Source organism: Halichoeres trimaculatus, unplaced genomic scaffold (assembly GCF_033239565.1).
Source record: "Halichoeres trimaculatus isolate MK-OKI-2021-1 unplaced genomic scaffold, fHalTri1.1 fHalTri1_scaffold_7, whole genome shotgun sequence".
Lineage (NCBI taxonomy): Eukaryota > Metazoa > Chordata > Actinopteri > Labriformes > Labridae > Halichoeres > Halichoeres trimaculatus.
The window spans coordinates 23,616,646-23,633,991 of record NW_027437185.1 but is presented as its reverse complement, the minus strand read 5'-3'; the positions used below and the strand labels follow the sequence as shown (position 1 = coordinate 23,633,991).

At 40.9% G+C, this 17,346-nt stretch overlaps 1 protein-coding gene across 2 annotated transcripts in view; it reads left to right on the top strand.

The window, feature by feature from the left end:
- Positions 1-16,835, top strand: part of mrpl11 (mitochondrial ribosomal protein L11) — a 90,268-nt gene extending 73,433 nt beyond the window's left edge. For both annotated transcript variants that reach the window (XM_074674277.1, XM_074674276.1), the window contains exons 3-6: positions 3,830-3,925; positions 13,177-13,270; positions 13,876-14,035; positions 16,018-16,835. In XM_074674277.1, the coding sequence (XP_074530378.1) occupies positions 3,830-3,925; positions 13,177-13,270; positions 13,876-14,035; positions 16,018-16,129 (462 nt within the window). In that variant the 3' untranslated portion in view covers positions 16,130-16,835. The remainder of the gene's footprint in view (positions 1-3,829; positions 3,926-13,176; positions 13,271-13,875; positions 14,036-16,017) is intronic.
- The last annotated feature ends 511 nt before the right edge of the window (positions 16,836-17,346 follow it).

Genomic DNA, 17,346 nt, shown 5'->3' with positions numbered 1-17,346 from the left:
TACTTAATTGTGTGTGGAGCTAATGGCTAACTGTCTGCTATCCCCTTGTGGGACATGTCCCCCATCCTGAGGCCAGCAAACTCTGAATCCTTTTTATGTTTGTACCAATCCAGAGCTGAGAGATGAAGCCGAGGCAGGGATGAAAAAAGCTGCAGTTCTTTGAGCGGCCACCTGAGGCTCGCTCCATAAACAGGCCAAGTAGCATGCCCTTTCTAGCCAATTTATTTACTCATATCAACAGTACAGGTGTGGTTTGTTTGGAGATTTTTTAACACTGGTGTTGCTGGTATAGAAAATAAAGTATTTTGCGGTTTAGATTTTAGCACCAATAGCAGCCATAGACTGCATAACAAACACAGACAATGTGAAAACTCCTCAAAGGTAAAGACAAAACTTTTGGAGTTCTACAAATAGGGTTTTATTTCTTGGTTAACTAGCCTGTTGACAGATGAGGTGCTTTACAGGCTTGCCATACTTGGCATGTTGTTCAGCCTTTATAAGTAATTGATTTAATGAAAAGCCCCCTTTCCACTGAGCGGTTAAGTTCGGTTCATCTCGGCGTCATTTTACGGCGTTTCCACTGACTAATTCCGGGACAGATCCCCAAATAACCGAACTGAGCTGTCCCATTTTTTTGGCACCCTTCTATAGGGGTGCCAGACTAAACTGATCCGATCTCGGAAGGTGGAGCTACAACACTGCAGACCGTTGATTGGTCGAAAGATTCGTCACTTACCTTGTGAAAGCAGCTGCATTTCTCCTTGCAGCACACAGTCTTCTCTGAAACAAAGCTTGATTGTGCTTTGTAAGAAAGAGCTATATGCCAATCACAAAGAAGACAAATTGCTGGATGTCTGCCATCGTTGCTCTTTGTTTACTCTGTTGCGTTTTTCTTCTTTGTTGGATTTATTAGCTGGGTACACTGTCACACTGCTATGATGTCACACTATTATGCTACTGATGTGGCTGTTGGTTTCCAGCTTACACGCAGCCTACCACGAGGGGGCACGGTTGGCTGTGGAAAGGCAAATAGGACCAAGCTTATAGGGGACATATCATGCTGATCCGTGATTTAATACTTGCATATAAAATAATAAAGTTGGAAACAAGACCTTACACCCCCTGAATTTTCAAAAAATGAGATATTGTATTTTTTCTGATATCCTAGAACGAGATTCGATGCCTCTGAAAATATGTACTTGACATTTGGCTTCGAGATTTCGACCGTCATGACGACACCAGGATCCTTTCTTTTTATTGGAGTAATCTGATAAAGCAGCTCCTCCTCTGTGATGTCAGTTAGTCACACAACCGCCACCGAGGGATACACCCACCAAGAGCCGAGTATAAACAAAGCTCCCTACTAGCTCTGGCTAACTTGACTGAGTGCTAACATAGTGATGAACTGACGGTAGAGGCGATCTTTAGACTACACTTTCAGCATGATGGATAAAACTGACAGAGAAAAGTGAAGGAGCAGGATGGAGCCCTGTTATAGAAATAGTTTATTGGTGAAGTCTGCCTATATTTCCACGTATAAACTATACATGTTACTGTACCGGTTTGACTCACCACACTGAAGCGTCCTGAGATGATCTGTGTCCAGGTAGATTTTCTTCCTCCTGAGCTGCAGAACCGTCCGGCTCTGACTCGGGGTCCAATACAAAAGGACGTATCCTACACTCTGCCGTTTTATTAGTGCTATCAACGCCTTACGGTGAAGTTTTGGCAAACAGCAAACTCGCTCGGTCTGCCCCATTCAATGATTTGGGAGTCTGTCTTGGGATTAATCAATGGACACGCAGTAAAATGCGAACCGAATTGAACGGAACTGAACTGCTTGGTTGAACGGGCCTTTAAGCCAGTCATCCACCTGTTGCTCTCAGTGAGATTCAGGTGGCAGAGCAGTGAGTCCATCTAGTCCCTAACACTCTTTTAGCTTCATTAGTCTGATAAACAAACAGATCTGGTCAGCATGAAGCTCATTCTTGTTTCCAGTCCATTCACCAGTAAATAAATTAGCCACAAGTGTAAGCTGATTAACTTTGATTACTCTTCTCTCCATTCCCACCCTCCAGTCCAGGTTTTTTTCTGACTCCAGAGAACAAACGTGATGGCAACCAAATGTTGAACTCAAGGCTTTGCAAAGTTATTTGAAGAACCAGTGGGTGACATCACAGGAGCTGCTTGTATAATTTATACAGTCTATGGTTTGTACAAGTACTTTTAAGAAGCGACCAGTCGGGGAAACCATGTGAAAGGCTTTTCCCTCATCTATCTTTAGAAACAGTTGCTCCTCCGTCTGCATAATGTCTCTCTGTCCGTGCTTAAGCACATTTTAGAAGCATCAGGAGTTATCTCTGGCTGGTCAGGGAGGCCCTTTCATGGCTTTGTGTGGCATAAAAAGGGCCATCTTAGTCGGTGGGGGCGATCATTACCCGACATGAGCCTAACAGAGAGAAAGAAATGGGAGCAGAATGTGTGAGGCAGAGCCCGAGGGTTTGCTTTGACTCATACCCAACATCACAGCCTTTTATACTAATCCATATTTAATTAGACTTTCCTTCAGTGCTCCCTCCTCTCTTATTTACCCTTCCTATGTTGTTTTATGGGAGGCGTAGGGAGGGGAGGGCACCGGGAGAAGGAAGCGAGGTTGACATGGGATTACTATTAATAAGCACAGGAGAGGAGGGAAGGTAGAGCCGAGCAGGGGCTCCAGGGACGTTGCCGCCTTTCATTTCATTAATAGGATATTGTAATTCAAACAGCACTCATCAGACCGGCAACAAAAACCTGCCTTGAGTCCTGTGATGTGCTGAAATTTCAATCAGTCTGTTGTTGTATAAGAGGTGTGATGCATACACACCAGTGAGTGATGGTTTGCGTTATAAACACTAATGAAGTGATGGAGAAGTGGAGATCCTGCGACTGATTGGTATTCATCAGGTGCTTTTGAAGCCTTTAGAGGAGATGATGTTCACAGAACTTTCCGCACCGTTAGGTTCAAATAAATGTCTTCCGCGTGCTGTCATCGCAGGATGTCTCAGGATGACTGACTCTTCATCAGATCCATTATTAGAATCTGAGGGCCGTGCTCTGCTCTGTCATGGAGCAATAGAAGCTCGCAAGTCCATTAAAGTGAATAAAAAACCCTTTTTTCCTTCCCCTCATTTCTGAAAATGAACATTTCAATCAGTGTGTTGCCTTTGGGAAGGATGGCGGGTGAAGGTCAGTATAAATTTCAGCAGTAATAATTAGATTCTTTATTAGTCTTCACCACTGGATTCAGCTTCAGAGAGGAATGGTGCAAAAGGAGCCGCGTTGGCCGGGTGTTGACTTAATGTCACCCATCCATTTTGATTTCGCTCTGGTCGGCCTTGCAGGAGCTGGAAAATGGGAGGCTCATTCATCACTGGCTTTCTCTGGCTCTGGGCACCGACATGCATTCAGTCATAGCTGGAGTGACAGACACACACACACACAAACAATCAGTTGGAAGCAACAGGGAACACACACACACACTCAAAGATGCATCTTGATGTGGAAAATCTCCAGAATAACCAGCAGGAAATGTAAAATGTTGCAGAAGGTTCAGACAAACACACCTACTCATCACATACCAACACACTCACTCCCTCATCCATTCATGTGTGTAAATATAGTCAACCTGCCTGAGCTTCATGATTGATTGACTGACAGAAGCCTGGCATCTGTATTCTAGCAGCACAGTTTGACATGAGTGAGACTCAGCTGAATGTTTGAGACCTCTCATACATTTTAAAACAACCTTCCGTCATTTTCCATGTTTATTTCTCCTCTTTCCATCCAGAGAGGAATCCCCATCGGACAGTTCTGCAAGGACTTCAATGAGAAAACCAAAGAGCTGAAAGAGGGCATCCCTCTCCCCATCAAGATCCATGTAAAGGTGCGTCGTTGTGGGTCTCTCCAACCAGTCTTTGATAGCTTTTATACTTAGCGGCTCCCTCCCTCCCTCCCTCCCTCCTTCAATTGTGGTTAATTCCTTCTGCTGCATAACATAACCTGGGCACTTCCATTATTCATACTCTACCACTGAAGTAAGCTTTTCCATTTGCATGCATTAATGAAGCAATACCCAGAGGAACCAGGAGTCAAGAAGCATTAAGTGCATGCACAAAATGTGAATTACTCAGAAAAACAGTGTTGTAAGCGTGTAGTATTCATTTTATACATCCACATATTACTCAATCCCCCCCTCCCACTTCTTTGTGTTGTTCCGAATCAGGAGTTGAGTCCTTTCCGCTGAATAAAAGTGTAATGAGGTTTGTGATGTAAGGCGGGGGAAGCCCAATCCTTTAAAAGGCGTGAATTAATTTTGACGTGCAGAAACACCAGCAGCAGCTCTGCCAGCACATCTGGGGGCCTCAGCACTACCCATCGTTGCCATCTGCTGGCCGTTTGAGTGCCAGTTCTGTGCACACTACACTGACTTTGCGCTAATCTAACGATGAATGTGCCTGTTGCAACATAATGCTGCTTCTCAGATGGGAGATTTTTCCTCTCAGCTTTCACCTTTACCCTCAAGCTTGTCTGGAGCTTTGAGAACATCTCATAGAGTCTTTCATCGCACTCTTCAAGGAAGCTTTGGCACTTAGGGGAATCCACTTGTTCACCTTCTCGCAGAGAATTAGACGAAGAGATCAATCTCATATGTGTGTGTGTTAAAGAAGCAGCATAAGCTGTGAGGCAATTAGCTGAGCATAAAGAGTTGAAAGAGGGAAACAGCTTGCCCAACTGTGCTCAAAGTGAAAAAACAAACAGCCTACAAGCAGCTTGCTAATTAACCTAATACGTCTACTTTATTTAATCCATACACAGACGTGTAATGCAATGATGAGGCTGTGGCCATGCTCGCAGCTCTGTTAGGCTGTCATGCTAACAATGTAACACGTGATGTTCAAGAGGCACTGAAGCTGATAGAGATGTCATTTACTGTGCAGGGTTTTCATCTTTAACCACACTACTCACAGCTCATGACTTAAGAGGAAGCTTCTTTACAGACTGAGTGGTACGTCCAGTGCCTTTTCCCCTCTGCTTTGTAACAGTTTGGCACTGACTCCATCAGTCGAGCTAATGAGGACAATACAGAGAGAGATACTCGACCTTCTTCGCTCTATGCAGCAACTCTCTCTACGACCCCAGATGAAACGATCAGCGTTTATATGTAAGCAGAGCTTTAGCCTCAGCCTCAGAGATAGAATGAAGCACTCAATCTTCAAGAGGAAGCCTGGAGAGTAGTGACTGCTCCAATGCACAAGACAGGAGCTGGTTGAAGAGTTGTCTGTTTAGGACGCCTCCTGGGCGCCTTCTTTTGGAGGTTTTCAGGGGGTTGTTGCATTTATACTAGAAACGTATGTCATCTGACACGGGACACCTCTGGAGAGGAGCTGACATGTTGCTGGGATGAGGTTTCAGATTCATTTTTGTCTGTCTGCACTAGAGCCCGACCGATATGGGATTTTTGGGGCCGATGCCGATACTGGGGGCAAAAAAAAGCCGATATATATAATAAATTAATTGATATACACGGGATATATACTGTATATAATCACAAATCATTATAATACCCATATGATTCAAGACGGAGACAGAAGACTATTAAATTAAAACAAGGAGCTTAAATTATAAAACTGTCAACATAAGAACTGTAGTGTAAACCAATGATAAATAAGAACAAGCTGTAAACACAATAATAAATAAATAAATCAAACTGTAAACACAGTAAGTATAAAAAAAATAAAAATATAAACACACAATGAGCAACTTAAACGTTAAAACGCTGAATTATACAGTGTGTCTCAAATCGCATACTTCCATACTGTGTACTCAAAATTTTCAAATTGAGTGTAGTAAGCATACTACATACTCACTGGCTAAGTGCACAAATTTTGAGGGTGTAGTGCTATCTCAAATCGCATACTGCTGAGCGCCGTACTTACCGGCAATGACGACATGGTGTCAACCTCCTCCTCTTCTACGTCTAATTGTGACCGGCTTCCAGCGCATTTCAGCCAAATACTGCCACTATTTGCCCGCAAATTTTCAAAGCCTTTTCAGTAGTATGTTAAACACAGCTAATAACACAATCAAAATATGAAGATCTTACCATTTTTCATTGTAATTACAATTAATTTCAATCGCGCTTTGTTACGCCGTAATCAGCGCCAGCAACACCTCCTCCTCCTCCTACTGGCTGAAGATGTCCCGGAATGTATTTTTTATTCGTATTTTTAGATAGACATTTTGGTGACGAGTAATTTTTTTTTTTACTATTGCCACTCATCACAACGTCAACAGCTGATGGTGCTTGGTGGAAACAACACGTGTAAAAAACCGTCTATTGACAGACCTGCAGCACCGGCCGTCGTCGGGCTGAACCGGTCGTTCATAGACCCACAGCCCCCCTCCAGCAACGGCCGGTTCTGCCCGACGATGGCTGGGGGGGGGGGTGTCCCGTTATTATGGGCTGGGCCAAGTTAAAGTCCAGGGCTTTTCAGTCCCAGTCCGCCACTGTCTTCCACCATTGCTGCCAGAGGAGGAAATGAGTGCGTTGAGTGTCCACAGCTGCATACTCAAAATCCGGGCCGATTTGAGTACATCATCCGGGTACTTTTGCATACTCATTTTTTGCATACTATGCATACTGTTTTTCATTTTGACGCAGTATACTCAAAATTTTGAGTATTTGAGTGTGGAAGTATGCGATTTGGGACACACTGATAGTCTTACATTAGATAATGGTAGACGTGTGAATTAACAGTAGCATTTATCTCTGTTTATCTCACAAAAAAAGCAGCTTACACAATGTTAAAACGTCATTCTAAAGTCTTACATTAGATAATGGTGGACGGAGGGGGCGGGCACTCGGGCAGTGTGCAGCCCAACACACCGACATACAAGAGCAGGAGCCACAGAATCTCTGTGGAGCAAAAATTTTTATAATCGGATTTTGGCTGATGTCGATTAATCGGTGACAGGCATAATCGTCCCGATTAATCGGTCGGGCTCTAGTCTGCACCAATGTAAGAAGATTGATGACGGACATGTGTAAAAAACACAGAGGATCATTTTCTCATTTCAGTCTTTAGGAAACAAATGTTTGTACAGAAACGTATGTCAGTTCATCTAACAGGTGTCGACTGCAGACTGTATAAACCTTAGACATATCTCTGTCATATCACCTTTTGATTTCTGAAAGCCCAGCTGTGATGGTCACCATACTGGAAAAGCTGATTCAACCTAACTTTCATTTAGTTAGCAACAGGCTAAAAAGTAGAGTCTTCCAAATACTCCCTAGCAGCTACAAGTCAGTTGAAACGACTAAGCCAATCATGTTCAAGGTTATGAACTATCTTATCTATAATTGTGATCACACCTCATCTTTTCATGCTGGAACTGATCTTAATGCAAAGCTATACTGTTTTATAACCCAGTACCTTACACCATCAGCCTTCTTTCTGTCTTTTTATTTGACACTGTTTCACTCTGCCTGTCAGAAAAAGTCTGTCATGATAAATATTTGTTTTCTTTCCTGAAGAACAGAGGCGGACTCATTGGACCTTTTCATCCAATGGCTTTTCTTTAGATAGAGTAAAAATTCTGTTTCCTCTGCAGAAAGGTCACTTGTGTTAGATAACACAACCCTGATGACAAATCACCTGCTCTGTGATATCTCCTCAGCCCAGCCTTCACTTTATTGTCCTGTTTGTTTTACTGCTGTTTATTCTTTTATGTGACAGATAACAGATGATCCGGAGTAAACTTTCTCTGATGATTTATCGATCGAATCTTTTTGTTAGGCTTTCATAAAAAAAAAGATTTTGGGTGGGTGAACAAGTCTGTATCAAAAGAAAAGGGTCAGGAAAACTCGGTGAAGCTGAGGAGATTATTTTTGCTCTGCTCCTGGGGGGACGATGGAAAGGGCGAGCCAATGAGGCTGAAGAGCAGATGGTGCAGCAGCGGCAGCAGCAGCATGGTCTAACATGTAGAGGCGGTGGACAAAATAACATAAACCCCTTCTGAAAAAGGGATGGTTAAGTCATCTATGCTATGAATGCTTGTTTTTAAGCCTTTTTCAGCCTTGCGTTTTGTGGTTTCTGACTCCACATTTTACTCTTCGGTTCACTGTCAGTGCTCTCATCAGCATTGCTTCAGCTGCAGCAGTAAAAACTCTGTACAGATGTCCAGCGCTGTACAGTTGACAGACAGCAAAGGGACCAGTGAATAAAGTGACTGGAGTATTCATCAGCAATCAAATTCAAACAACTTTATTATCAAAAATCCCTTTAGAGGCAGTTGGTTTTGAAACAGCTGTACATAAAAGAAACATGAATAAAATATTTTAACTTACAGACAATAACCAATTATCAAAAAGAGCTAAAGTATCTCAGAGGAGTACTGATGTTTGATAGACTGACAGAGAGATATGCAAACTGATAAAACACAGGAAATGATCCATTTTAAGAGGCCTGGTCGAGGGCTGCGTTTGCATCCCTGAATGATCGGGAAGGATGCTTCAGGGCTTTTCCTCTATGCCCAAATAATCCTCAAGTGTGTGGCATCAATAAGATTGTTTTACTGCCTCAGCCATGCCAGAGCCTTCTAATCTTGGATCGTAAATATCAAACATGTTTGATTTCTGGTTCGCCTGCCTCAGACAGAACACCCGCATAATAATACATAACACAAACATACCCTAAGCCATTTAAGATATGGCCATGTGATAAGACCATCTTGTGGTATTGTTCACCCATGCTCTGTTCGGCTTTTTCCTTTTCTGGCAGTAAAACAAAACACACAGCCAGCTGACGACATCTATTGTTTTCCCTGTATGTTTATCTTCTGAAGTCATGATGTTAGAAGTTTGATCACAAGAGTTCCTGTGATATCTGCCATGTGTGAAATCACTACAGCGTTTAAGTTTGGGGTCTGGTAGTGTTATGGAATTTTGGAATCTTGGTTAAGATCTAATCTAGTCTAGTTATCAAGTCTGTGGCCAACTTCACTGGGGGAACAATTTTGAATGGTGGTTGTTTAATTCAAGCTGGTAAAATGTGGTGAAGTTCTGATGTCATTAGAAAGGATCAACTTTAAAAAATCCAAAATAAGCTAAAATGCATGTTTGCCTTCTAGAAAATAAAAAAAAATTAACCCCAATCCCAGTTTTTCTTTATTATGGGAGATGGTGCAGACCAAAAACAGAGCTCAAAGAGAGGATGGATCTTGTAACTACAGGTGTGTATCCACATTTTAAAGCTACTTTACACAAGAACCAGTCTTTGATCGAGATGCACCGATATATTGGATTACAACTTTATTACATTGAGTTAATGCTGATAAGCAAGTTCATATAGTTGGCAAAAAGGGGCTTTTTTATGGGAACAATTTGAAAAAACTCTGGTTTGTGTTAATGGTGATCTGTGAAATAAGATGTCAGCAATGTAGGAATATCAGTCCGTTTACATGCAACTTCAGAAATCAGACTATGAGCTTAGTGGGCATAAGATTGGACTATTGGAATGACTGTAAACAGCTTTGTCAAACCGAAATTGGACAAAGCATAGCTCGATTGACACACCTAGATCAGACAATGGTTGGATACACCTTGGCGTTCAGCCGGAAGAGGAGGAGGAAGTAGATGACCATGATTAATAGGATCACTGCGCTCATACAGTCTAGGGCTCAAACACAACAAACACCATGGCACATACTTACATAAGAATATAGCGAGCTACAGCTTCATCTATTTCCACCATCGTTGTTAGAGAGTTTGCTTTCTCATTGGGCCGAACCGAAACCAGTTTGACATGCCAGCAGCTTTGCTTATCAAAAAAGGACACAGTGCCGCTTTTCAAAGCAGAGCGAGACATTCTCAGCCAGAAGTCTAATTTCCTTTTCTGCATGTATACACAGACAACACTAGACCCCCCACTGTGGCTTTATGATCGAGCTATAACCTTAGCCAGACTGCTGCATGCATGCATGTAAACGCACTTACTGTCTCTGTGGAAGAACTGCAACATGCAGTTTGCTTGACATTTTGGTGCAAATCAGGCCTGTCAAGAGGCAATTAATCCCACAATTTTAGTTAATTGCAATTAAACACTTTAATCACAAGATGGAACAAGAAGTTACACTCCAACCTATGAGTTCAAGCTTGTACAAGATGTAGTCCCGCTCTTTTTGTGGGCCTAAAAGATTGTGTCCAGGCTATGTTGAAGGTAAAGGGTAGGCGTGTGGAGATGTAAATTGTTTTGGTGGCTGAAAGTTAAGTATCGTAACTATGTCCAATGTTTATGTTTGTCTGCAAGCAGTTTTGAATAGTGCAGAAGAAACTATGGGTAAATTTTCCTGGCCCACACTGTAGGGCCAGGAAGTCTTTATTTCTCCTCCATCAACATCCTCTTTGAGGTTTTGACTTCTGTCCTGTGACTGTGACAAAACAGCTTTGTTTTCAATTCTTCCTGCATTAAAAGGTCACACAGTCCTCACAGGAGATCACATCAAGCCCTAAAAGAAGCTCTAAAGCCAATGGATGATAGAGGCTGTTGTTAATCGAAACAACTTTCAGGTCACATGATGCACACTGTCCCCAAAAGACTTCCCACAATCTGCCAAGACTGTGAGGGATGCATCTGTAAAACAGAAGATAATTTTTGTAAGGGACAAACAGAAATAAAAGCCCTTATTCAAACTATTATGTCTGAAGGTTTTAATGTTTATCTTGAGCTTAATTCAGGGTTATTTCCTGAGGCACAATGAGTCAGAAATGGTTGAGAAGCAGCACTAAAAGAAGCTCAAGGGCATTTGTTCCATAAGCTGCTCGATGCAAAGGCTATAAAAAGCTATAAAAATGAAAAAGAAAGAGTTCAGGGTTCTCACCTCAAAGATGCATTCAGTTCTTTTTTTAACATTTATGGTCTTACCGGCTCGACCCAAATTACATTTCCCAAGAACAAGCACTCACTCTGAATTACACTATGGAACGACAGAGGCAGCCTATAAGTCAAAGAAGACTTCAAAAGCTTTAATTTAAGGATAAAGCAATTCAGTAATGTTGCTCAAAAAATTCTGTCAAATATTAATTAGAAGAGTGAGAAATTAACTCTGAATGATTAATGACTCTCCTGTTTAGAGATGGGACGGTAAGTGGTGTGTTTAATATTCTTTAACAACAGAAAAAGGTTTTTCTGCACGGTGAGCACTGTGAGCTATTAGCCCCAAGATACAAAATAAATGAAGAAAGATCTAGATCAATCCGTGAGGGATGAAAGGAAAAGTTCTCCTGATTAACTGGAAACATAAATACTGCAGACGAGAGGGAGCGATTTCCCCTAAAAACTGCACACTGTTTCAGTGAAGAGCCTGAGGAAAGCCGGTGAGTGGTCGATACTCATTTTCTTTAGCTTTAATCATGCAGCCCCAATTAAAAAGGCTTTTCTGTTTAATAAAGCAACGTGCTACATTAGTTCAGAGGGGGGAAACATTCCCTGTCTCCATATTGATTGGGTGTGAATTCCAGTTTGAAATACAGTCAGTTGAAAATGTTTTTAAACAGAAGCAACACTAGAGACCTTAATAATTCAGGTTGGAGCACAGAGAAAAAAAACAGATTAAACCAAGTTGTTCATCCAGGATCTGGTTTTCTTTTCAGAGCGGCAACTACAGAGATGCACTGACCTGACTCTCTCAACTCAGGTACCAAAACATGAGCTTATAACTTTATCAGGAAACCTTGAAACTGTGCTTAAAGCTAAAACCATACCTATGCATTAAACTCATGGTGTGTATGTCTCAATCTCTGATCATTTTGACTTCAAACTCCTGCTGGGAATATTTAAGTGGTTACTAACAAGATGGAAATTAATACTGACGCCCCCTCATGACCTACAAAAACAGCCGGACCATGAGTGAGGGGAGTCATTATTTCTGCATGGTTATGTTTGACACCTGTCATTGATCAAATGCAGCATGTCGAAGGTTTTGAGACAAAGTGCAGAGACTGGAAATGCTTCGTGTACAGTGTTACACTAGTGGAGGTGGCAAATTTCTACATGGAGTTTCTCATTCTCATGCCAGATATTCCTTTCCTGATTCGTTAAACAAACAAAGCTTTGCAGGTCTGACAAGGTGCTGTATTACCTGAGAGCCAAGCACAATTGCACGTTAGCACAATATTCTCTTCCTTAAGTAGGCCTTAAAACTACTAAGAGAAGAAATCAAGAGAAACACTGATCCGAGATAATAAAATCTACTGGCAAGACTAAAATTGAAACGTTAAACGTTTAATTTCATGATTAAGTTAAGTGATTAATCTTTGTTTGAAAAAGTGCCCAGATTTTTATTTTTCTTTGTTTTGAGGTAGATGTCAGTCTAGAAATCAGAATCTACATCCATTTCATTTTACCAACATGTCTCATGATTGCTTCCTTCTTATTAGAAAGTATGCTAACAGAGGAGTCAATCAGGGTTATGTTAGATGGGAGAAGAAGTTTGATCCAACATTTCCCTTTTATATTCAAACAGTCAAAGTAAACAGCTCTACCCTGCTATAAATCAACAGCACTGTTTATTAGTTGCCTGTCCTCTGCTTGGATAATGATTTGTTGTATGAAATATACAGCTTTAGTTTTTGTCTGAGCAGGATATCAGGTTGCTATTATGTGTGTATTTGAGCTGCCTTTAACAACAGTTGTTGGGGAAAAAAAAACAAACGAGCGAGCCAGAAACATTAAACTCAGCCAGAGGCTTTTTTCTTTTCATAGAGCCAGAAAGGTTTAAGCTTTTATTGACTTTCTGCATCTGCTGAACTTTTTAAAAGTCTGTTTAAAATCAAGGTTTGTTTTAGTGGTAAATATGCCAACAGAACTGTTGTCCGGTACAGAAGTGATGTAAAGAAAGTTTGGCAGATGGATGAACAGTAACTGGTAGGTAAAAGGATTACTTAAAGTTATAAAAGACTTCTTCCTAAGTGTGACTTATGGTTTGTGTGACATGAAATAAATGAAGGAAAAACAGCCTCATTACTTTTTTTTTTTTAAATCTAGACCACTCTGTTTTTTTTTTTCATAAAACTCCCATTCGTATGTGTAATTCTTTGATCAGCTTCTAATTATATTTGTCCTCCTCTCTCCTCAGCCGGACAGAACCTATGACCTGAAGATCGGCCAGCCCACGGTGTCCTACTTCCTCAAGCAGGCGGCGGGCATCGCAAAGGGGGCCAACAAGACAGGTGAGACACGAAGCTGCTCTGATGGTTCAGCTCCACTTTCCCCCTGCTGAACCCTTCCTGTAACGGACACACACTTCTCCCTGAGCTCGATTTTGAGCTGGGCTTTGATTGATGTTATATTCATGACATGTGTAGGGGGGGCTGCAGCTGGGGAAGGAAGTGGCAAAGGTGGAGTGTTAGAAAAAGAGAATTATGGATTTCTACCTTTTATACTACACACCCCCAGCCATCTTCTGCCTCGTTTCAGCTCCTAAAAACCACCCCTGCACCGTTTCCAACACGCACAATACATAATGCATACACACACACCCACACACACACTAACACACGTAGACACACTTTGTCGTCTTCTTTACCAAACTCCTCTTGTTCATGCATTCAATTTTTTATTCAAATTCTGAAATCTCTTTAATATATTATTCTCTCTCTTTCTCTCTGTATGTGTGCGGGTGCGTGTGTGTGTGTGTGTGTGTGTGTGTGTGTGTGTGTGTGTGTGTGTGTGTGTGTGTGTGTGTGTGTGTGTGTGTGTGTGTGTGTGTGTGTGTGTGTGTGTGTGTGTGTGTGTCTGTGTGTGTGTGTGTGTGTCTGTGTCTGTGTCTGTCCAGGCCATGAGACAGCTGGGAAGGTGTCATTGAGGGCAGTGTATGAGATTGCTCAGGTGAAAGCTCAGGACGAGTGCTTCAAAATGAGGAACACCTCCCTGGAGAACGTCGTCAAAAGCATAGTTGGCTCAGCTCGGTCTCTGGGCATTGAGGTCGTCCAGGAGTAAGTCTTGATTCTGTGCCCTTGTGCTTCTTAGTTAATCGTTCACATGGGAATAGTGTGTCTGTGGACACATCAGTATTGCTCACAGGTTGTTGATTCAAGTGTTTTTTTTAAATTGATTATTTCTTCTAAAAAAAGAAGATAATCCTGTTTTGAAATGCTGTAATTTCTTGTAGTGGCCACTAGAGGTCAGATTAGCTGACAGGAGACTCTCCACAACAATAAGAACACTGACAGTAGCTTCAGAAGATAATTTAATGCAAATCAAAACACCAGTGTTACAGCATAAAGTGTTGTAAAGTCAAAGCGCTCGTTCAAAAGTTGAGATGGCCACATCTCATTTTGTCACTTAATAGTTCTGATCCGACGCTGGGTCCATTAAAGGCTCTTAATGGAGCGCTTGAAAATGACACAAGCTCCTGACACCCAAGCTTCTAATGAGGATCCAAATGGAGCCATGAGGAACTTTTATCTCTGCAGTATTAATTAAATCTTTCTACACAGAGTTCTGTATGATATTTACCCACAACTTAATTCATTTCTTCAGCAATAAAGGGCCACAGAACCTAATCAGGCTAAATAAAGAGAGAGAAATGTCAGCGAGTGTAGAAGCAGGCTCACAGTCGAGTAAAGCCTTGAAATCTTAAACAGGGAAAAGTTTTAAGAGTGTGATGATTCTGTTTGCTGCTCTGATGTATATTCTCTGACTGTTTTCAGACTCAGGTTTTAGGTGCTTTAAGAACCTCTGATAGTTACAAACAGGCAGCACAACATCAGGAACACTCAAAAATACATCAGGGTTACAAGTATAGTCTTTGCAACATGCGGGATTTGGGGAGAAGGAGCCATGCTACTGGACACTATGACAGTGGATGCTATCCAGGACTGTTACATGTCATCTCCTCCTTTCAGTCTTAAAACCATCCCATCAAAACAAATGTAATAGACTGAAAACGGCTCCAATGGCGGGTCACTACATCTTATGAGTGCGCTACACAAAATAAACTTCATCATTAGACCTGTTTATTAATTTTGTGTCACATAACCAGCCAGTACATAACATGACTGAACTAAATATTTTTGAACATGTTGTTGGTATCGAATTAACTTATGTTGTTACACATAATTTTTGGTTTTGTGCCTTGAAACTCATCTCTGGTTGTTTATGACATGTGTGGTCTGGTGTCCCTGACATCTCTTTTGTAATTCAGAGTTAATCCCAGCTGTTTTATGCTTTTGACTATTCACAATCATTGACTTAACACAGCCAGGAAATCAGTGAGGAAACCAGTAAAGGCCAGTTTGTACCAGTTTCATCTGAGCCAGGACAGTTTTTGAGATATTCTCTAAAGTGTAATGTTTTTATAAGCTTTTTAGAATTGTAAAAAAAAAAAAAAAAAAAAAAAAAGATTCTTTCACGATCACATTATCTCAACCGGCTAAATTCAATTCTCTACCAGTAAATGATATTGTACTTCTCTGCTGTATCTCTCTCCCTCTGACTTAAAAGTGAACATGTCCTGCAGCTGCACAGTGTTATGATTAATTGAGGACTGTGTCAGTGGAGAAATGGATATCTGTGCCTCATTTAAAATGGATTTCTCCCTGGATGCTTGTTGAACACTGCAGCACTGTGGAGAGTCCAGACAGAGGACATTGCTCTTTGATACGGGAGGACTGTCACTGAAAAAGTGTTTAAAGTTACTGTTACAGAGGGATGAAAGGGTTTTGGTCAAAGTGATGGACGCTTCTGCTGTTAAATATCAACAGCATGCTAGAAATAAATCATTGTGACGTTTGTCATCCACATTTTTACACCTTTATAAATTAAAAATCGTCAAACTTCGAAATTATTAAGTATATTAAAATTCTGTTAATGCTTCAAGGATGGTTGGTGTTTTATGTAACAGTAAGTTAACTTTTGGCTTACTGAATCTATTTTTTCTCCCCTTTTCTCTTCTCCTCCTCCTCTTCCTCCTCAGTCTCTCAGCTGAAGAGTACAAAGTCTTCTTGGAGCAGAGGGAGGAGAAGCTGAAAGCTGATGCAGCAGCAGCTACAGCTGCAGCTGAATCTTGGACGGGGAAGAAGAGATGAGGACCTGGAGCATCTTTTATTTATCTCTCCCATTCCTGTAATTTTTTTTATTAACTCTGTAAATGAGACACAGTCATGCAAAGACCCGTTGATGTCATGTCCATGATTAGAATAAACAGTTCCTCATGTGATTTTTTTCCTGTGTCCTTAATTAATGTTAGATTTAGGACTTTAAAACTTTTTTTATTTAAGAGATGCAATTTCATCTCGACAACAAATATATGATATGAAAATATTATCAGCCTGCAGCATTTCATTTCCTCTGAGTCAAGCTAATCAAACTGTAATTGTCTTGGAAGGGTTTGTGCATTCGGCTCTTTGATGTTATTATCTATTATTAACACTTCGGGAAGCCTTTTGGCTCTTTGTCAGGGTGTGCAGATGGCTTTCATGCACATTTGACACACTTCTTCTCAGTCAGGGATCTAAAGGGTTTATCACATGATAAAATATTATCTTCAGAGCAGAACGGTTACCCAATATTTTCTCTTTAGCCAAAGTAAAGCTTTAAAAGTATTTACATTCATGTTTACTCAAGAAAATACATGATGGTGCCCTGGGTTTCACAAACCTCTCACATCATTATGAGTGCGAGTGATGACCAGTTTTACCTTATAACTGAGGGTTAAGTAGATGATCTTCCCTCAGTGTGTATATATATATATATATATTTAAATACACACACACACACACACACACACACACACACACACACAAAGCAGATTACATAGTACATCTTTCTGTGTGTTTTAAGCAGCTGTAGTCACTATTGTTATACACTAGTAGTTTTTCCAGTCTCCAATTCTCATCCCTTCCAGTTTGGCTTTTCCTGTCTTGACAAATGTCTTGGCAAAGAACTCTCAGAACTCTTTAATTTCTTGGGTTTAAGCAGAACTATGGACAAATTTTCAGCCAAATTATTTTTTTATGCAAAACAATTTCTTAATCCTTTTATTTATAACAATAAGACATGTGAACAAAAACAATAGTGTTGGACTAAGGTTATAATTTAGCCTGCTTAAGTGTCATGCAATACACAAAAATTGAATATTGATAATACAGTTGATAATTTTTAAGATTTGAATTGGAGCACGTGCCTTTAATTTGAAAAGATGGCTGTATGAAAATGCAGGTAGATGAGGAATGAGTGTGCCAATTCATGCCAGAACTAGAAAACAATCATAAAACCAATGCAGAGGGCCAACAGCCTCTGTATG